The sequence below is a fragment of the Athene cunicularia genome (assembly GCF_003259725.1).
Source record: "Athene cunicularia isolate RWA chromosome Z unlocalized genomic scaffold, athCun1 chrZ_part1, whole genome shotgun sequence".
Taxonomy (NCBI): Eukaryota; Metazoa; Chordata; class Aves; order Strigiformes; family Strigidae; genus Athene; species Athene cunicularia.
In genome coordinates this window covers 5769049-5775523 of record NW_020799142.1, presented here as the reverse complement: position 1 = coordinate 5775523, position 6475 = coordinate 5769049, and the positions used below count along the sequence as shown (strand labels likewise).

General features: G+C 41.5%; 1 protein-coding gene across 3 annotated transcripts in view; it reads right to left on the bottom strand.

Annotated features, from left to right (window-relative positions):
• The window catches only part of ZNF608 (zinc finger protein 608), an 89610-nt gene that overhangs the window by 81063 nt on the left and 2072 nt on the right, over window positions 1–6475 (bottom strand). For 2 of the 3 annotated variants that reach the window (XM_026865706.1, XM_026865708.1), the window contains exons 1-2: window positions 6237–6320; window positions 4930–5975 (exon numbers count right to left, since the gene is read on the bottom strand). In XM_026865706.1, coding sequence (XP_026721507.1) covers window positions 4930–5814 — 885 coding nt within the window. In that variant the 5' untranslated portion in view covers window positions 5815–5975; window positions 6237–6320. Of the gene's footprint in view, window positions 1–4929; window positions 5976–6236; window positions 6321–6475 lie in introns of those variants that run through there. The other variant, XM_026865707.1, reaches the window with a different exon arrangement.

Genomic DNA, 6475 nt, shown 5'->3' with positions numbered 1-6475 from the left:
GCCTCCTTCTACCTCGTAGGGAAAAATTGACAGAACAATTCAGGTTCTACCTAAATAGTGAGACCTTTGAAGAACTGACCCTTATTGTATTTGCCTGCAGGAGGTGATTCACTATTATAAATTCTTCAATGACTGAGCTTCTGGAAATCTCTTTAAATGAAAGTGGAACTGGTTAACTGTATGTACGAACATGTGTTTTCACAGTCTCTCCTGTATTATTACATTTCAGAAAGTTTCTATAAAGTGCCAGGTGAACTTTTTAAAATAATTATAATAATAATAAAAAAGGTTTGTTTTTGTGGGTTTTTGTTGTTTGGTTTTGTTGTTTTTTGGGGTTTTTTTTTGTTTTTTTTTTTTTAAAGAGCAAATCTCAGCTATTCAATTCCTGGTTTTATGCTGAAAACTAGGAACAGATGGTTACTTTCCATGTTACTTGAATCTGGTTATTGAACACCTCTATGGTTACAGGAGATTTTGCTCAGCACTTTTAACATACATTTCATTTATTGCACTATAAAATGCTACTTTGGAAAAACAGGTCTTTATATAGCTATAATTAAAACAGTCTTGCAGGAAAGCCCTTTAACAGGGAGAACATGGTTAACCTCATGACATCTGGACAATCAATCCTTTCCTTTTTACTGGGTATTTATGAAGTTATTAAAATTGTAAAATTACCAATGCCCAAAGTGAAATATTTTTCCAGTAGTTCCGAGTGAGGTTATCAGCTTCCCCACTTTATTTTATAAATGTTCTAGACCAGCCTCCATTGTGCTACACTAACACTTGCTTTGCACAGGAATTCAATAGCAGATCTGGTCATACATATTGGCAGAGGTCAGCAGGTTCACATGGAAAGCTTTCCTCGGCCAAAGGGCAACACCTCTTCACCCAGCTCAAAAAGCACCGTCACACTACTAGACAGCACTACAGAGCTTTAAGAACCTTGAGCTGTGCTTATTGTTAGACACCCATAGTTATCAATGTTTTTAACAGCTAAATCCCTTATGTAGCTTTCAAAACAGTTCGGTGTCTAGCAACGATAGACTTTGTTCTTTAATTACAGCAAGTGACCTCCCTGCCCTTTTATTTCACAGTGAATAAACTACACCAAATGCCGGCAAGGAAAGTACATGAAAAGCATATCTCCATAACATAATTAGCATGTACATCTATGTTTAGCATTTACATCTATAGGTAACATGCACAGTTTCGTGATTAAGTATAAAACACCCTCAATCCCGCTATTAAAAAAGTGAAGATAAAATAAACAATACCAGCCAACATGTTCATTTGCTGAATACAACTTTTAGATGTGAAATGCAGTCTTAAAGAGAAGCAATAAGATAATACAAGCGAAAATTTAAATCCTGAAGCATCACTAGACTGATTCATTTAAAACCTGCAGCCAGACACCCCGATTGTTGCTTAATATGTTTGGTATTGCTTTCATGTAAACATACTGATTTTCACATGCCAAATAGTTTTTCTTATCTGAGTAAATTGTGACTGAATCCCAAAATCTACCTTCAACACACACAAAGCAAATTCTTGCAGGTATTCTGAACACTTTTCAATGTATCGGATGTTAAAAATACAAAAAAACTTAGCCAAATCAGATGAAGAGTTCATGCTGACAGTAACTGTGCTTAAAATGGTAAGGATGAGAAATGGAAAATGGAGACAGGTTTTAACATCTAAAATCTTAGGAGTGGTTAGCCTACCTGTCAAAGCTACTTATTCAGACATGTCACTGGTGGCTTAACCACAAAATGGGCTGCACAAATATAGCTCAAACATCTTAGAATTACAGCATACTTTGACTTTATCCACATATTAGGGGAGTGGCGACTTTTACAACATACTTGCGGTTTCTGCATAAAAGAGCTAGCAGAACACAGTCATTGATTTAATTAGGCTTCATAAGATCCAATTTATCACATTTTACATGACTTTCTGCTGCAGGGAAACAGAGTAAATAGACCAAAAATAGACATTAAAGCATGCTGTGAAAGCTAAACAGTGACTACAACTCCTGGGAACATGCTTCAAGTTTTTCACAAATAGTAAACAAATGCACTATCATATTCCACACCACATACAAAAATCTGTAATTTTGAGTCAGCAGGCATGAACTCTTAGATTTGTATTTAAGAGGAAACGTCCAAGTTTATGAGACATGTCTTTCAGAACATTAAGATAACTAGAAATTTGTTTTAACATGAAGGCTTGAAAATTGTTTTTATCTACAGACACAAGGGGCTTTGTGCAAGTACAGCGTGTACGTTCTAGTGTAAACAGTCAAAACAACAGTTACAGAATCTAAGACCCTTAAAAAGTATATTTCTAATATACTTTTTAATTAATTTAAAATTACTAATGATTTCTAATGATTGGGAGAAAAGTCAGAACAACAAATGTAAAACATTTAAGTTTCACTAATAGTACTACAGGCTGGGCTTAGGGTTGCAACCATCGGCAGCAACGAGCTTTACTATTATTGTATGTCTAGAGGGGAACATTCTTTTCGAAGAGAAACACTAAGGGATGTTATGTAAGACAGCAAGCAAGCACAACATTGTGCCAGACAATGGCCAACACTGCATGACTCTAATGTGCGAAGCCTGTGTTAAAGTCGGTGTGTGCCAACAGCAGTAGCTGTTGCTGGAAATGCAAGCTCCAAACCTCCTGGAGCAACAGCTACAACACAAAGTGTACCACTACCTGCCACTACCTCTGAACTGCTCCATACATGTTTGCTCTGAATTTGCATGCTATCCAAATTACGTTGCACGTAAGATTACTCGCATGTATATGGATTCTTCATACAATTTCCTGTGTGACTAGAGAGTGAAAAGAACACAAAACCGGGAGAAACCACACCACCCTCTAATCTCTGTTGCCATGACAGCAGCCTTTGAGATACTGAAATGTTCAGATTGCCAGCTAAACAAAATTGTTGAATGTGAACATTTGGCTGAGAGATTAAAAGGCTAAGGGGGTTGCAAAAGGGCAGTACCTCCCACATTCCAGGCAGCCACTGAATCCAATCAAATGGCTCTGACTCTTTAACCACAGCCATTGTGAAGACCGGATTAGGGCAATTTATCTAGATAGTTAAAACAGATTAGAGAACTGCAATTTGAAGACTATTGGCAACAGAAGTAAATGCCTACTGTACTAAGTTAATAAAGAGACCATGAGATTTTAGAACACCTTCCCACCGCGAACAGAACTTTCATAAAGCACAAACATATACACATGAATTAAAGAAATCTAGTTTTCTCATCTGCGTTTAGAAAAGGTCACAAGGCTCATTCAAATTCAGCCACAGATATGCTATCTTAAAAGTAGTAATATGCATACAATATGAAATTTAATTTGTTCCTTGCCTTGAACAGAAACTCCTGAAATTACCTTCCCGTTTTAGCAAGTATTTTAACGAACAGCCAAATCTAATCCCCCAGTCAATTTAAATACTACACAAACTTCAACATGACCGAAATACAAAACAGTAATGGGTCATAAAAAGACATAACTTTTTTGTGAGACTTCCAGCCCTCACAGACAGTTGCAGACCACAGAGTTAACACTGACCTGAAAGTTTTCCCATCACCGAACATTCATTCTGGGAAGTTGTAAAAGCAGGTAATTTAAGACCAACAGCTGACAATAAAGTCAAAATCTAACACCCTGAGATTGTTCGTTTGGGCGGTGTTGGTTTGGTTTATTTTTTCAGGCAGACCAGGTTGTCTTTGTTTAACAACCTGTAGAATTTACTGGACTTGTGAACCTGGGCCAATGCTCGCCCAGAGGTCCCCCAGAAGACACCTTCTGCCCTATGGACAGAACAATTCCCGCCAACATCAGAACTTCCCTTGAACCAGTGGCTAACAAAAGCCACGCTCTCCCTCCACCCTCCCCAAAGAATAGAGTCATGGCCATCTATTCTTACAGAAAGCATCCTTCGTAATGTAAGAGAAAGGAAGAAAAACACACGCACACATCTGATTTCTTTCATACATTTCAACCACTCAACAAAAGAGTAGTTCACATCCAAGAGCTAGTGAGGCTCAGATAGGAAAACTCTCTCAGACAGGAGACAAACTGCTCCCTTCTGTTCCGAAAGCTGTTTTCCACACATGCATCTCAGCACAAGGTGCCTTCCCCTCCTCCCAGCCTCCTCCTTCCAGGAAGACAAGAGGCACCGCCTGTCTGCTGGCTCCTTCCTCCCCGTCCTCCACACCAGCTTCTGGGGCCTCTGGGCTGCTGTACCGCCGGAGCCCCAAGACAATAAGCATCCTGCATCCCACAAAGCCCAACAGCAGAGCCTGGGTGTCTGCCGAGGTCTCCTATTTCCCCACCAGGCACAATCTCAACTCCAGACAGCAGGTCAGCGGAGAAGGGAGAGGGGTCCCTTTAGACTTTGGGAGAGGAATGGCAACAAATGCCTGCTGGTGTAGTGGAAAAGTGGCAGCACATACAAGACCTGCTGCTCCCAAAGCCTCAGCTATACATCCCCCTGAGCAAACACACAGACCTCCAGCCTGTAAACACATGCCATCCCACTGGTACCAACATTGCTGGTCTCTGCTAAAACTGGGGACAGCTCAATCAGGATCATCTTGGGGTTTCTCCTTCTGGGTGAGCGCGATCAAAAAAGGACAGACAAAACAAACATTCTTCAGGTCTGAGGACAGGGAGGGGAAATCATCAGAAGAGCAGCACACTCAAAACACAGTGTCTTCTTACTAGGGAAGAGGTCTCGGGGTCTCTGCTTTTTTTTTAGGAAGAAGAGACATGTCACAAATACAGGGCAGAGAGAAGGGCACAGGAGCCAAACACACAGTTGTGAGACATTTATTAAAGACACAGGGAAACACAGAAGAGAAGAGGTGGAGAGGGAGGTGGAGAGGAGCTTTGTCCTACCTTTTCTGTTTTCAATTTCTTGATTCGCCTGGGGCTTTCCTCCTCCTCCTCTTCCTTCTTTACCAAAATAGAGTTCCCCATTAACCCTGAATCCGGGGTACTTTTGCTCACCTCCCCCACGGCAGAGGAGGTGCAGTGGAAGGGGCTGCTGCTTCCACCGCCTCCTCCCTTGGCCCCGAAGCCATAGAGGTGCCCAGGGGAAGCTTGGCTGCTGCCACCCCCACTGCCGTTGGGGTGGCCCTGCTGCAGGTCATGCTGCTTGTCCTTCCTGGATTTTCCCACATCCTTATCCCGCTTGGAGCCTCTGCTGCCTGGAGCTTTACCTGGTTTCTCCTCTTTGTTTTTCCCACAAGAGGCAATGGTGGTGGTGTTGCTGGTGTTGTTATTATTGCCGTTTGGGTTACTGCTCATGCTTTGACCCAGTGCTGAATTCATGCCAGTTGCCTCTCCAGGGCGCCCTTGGACTTCCTGCCTCTTGCCAGCACTGCTGATCTCAGGAATCCCATACAAGGCAGCAGAAGGCAGAGATTTATTAGCATCCTTAGAAGTTTTACTCCTTTTCACTTTTGATTTGCTAGTCTCTTTGTGAGAGGAATTCCCCTGGGGAGCAGAGGGCTGAACAGAAGCAAATTTTAGGCCATCAGCTAAGGCTGAGGTAGCATTAGCCCCACTGGAAGCCAGACCCCCACAATCCTTAGAGCTGGTGTTGCTGCTGCTGGTGGTATTAGAATTATTCATCTCAAATTTCTGTCTGTCCTTCTCCAAATCGGCGTCCAAATCAATTATTAAATTCCCAACACCGATTTCCCAATCATCGCCACTGTCATAAGTGTCAACCGCGTTTGGATCCACACCTTTTCCTGCAGTGGAAGTGTTCAATGACATCCTGAAGATGAGATCTCTAGAGTAAAAATTCGATGAAGTTTCCTTTGGAGATGTGGGGACATTCGTTTATCTCCGTTGGACTTGTCTTAAATTCAACTCTTCTTGTCTTCCTTCCCCAAGTGTGTCTAGGTTCACAACCTGCTGTCCACGTCCAACTTGTCCTGTGAGGAGGGGAAAAGTTGAATATTTCTTGTCTGGGTGTTACTAGAATATAATACAACTAATAAAAAGGGGACAACATAGGGGCAGTGAAATCATTCATCGTTGCCACGTTTTTTTCTTAAGTTTGTTAAACCAGAGGCAATGGCTGTGAGCTTTTATTAATAAGAATCTTTAATCTAGTTGTATACCAACATCCACATCTCTCTTAAAAAAAGTCATGTCCACAAAAAAAAAAAAAAAAAAGGGAGAAAATTAATTACACGATTTAAATCCACAAAGCTCAGGAAATACAGTCTTACAAGTGGTGTGTAGCTGTTGGAGCACATGTTGTAATCTAACCCCTTGGACCACCATCTAGGCATGAAAGGGAGAAAAGGAAGGACACAGATTCACTCTTCACTGCATTCCATGGATTTTGTGGCTTTAAAGCAGACCCTTGAAGTTTTGTGACTCTCCTATATTATCGTTTACCCCCCTTCCACTTAATCGGGGGGGGGGG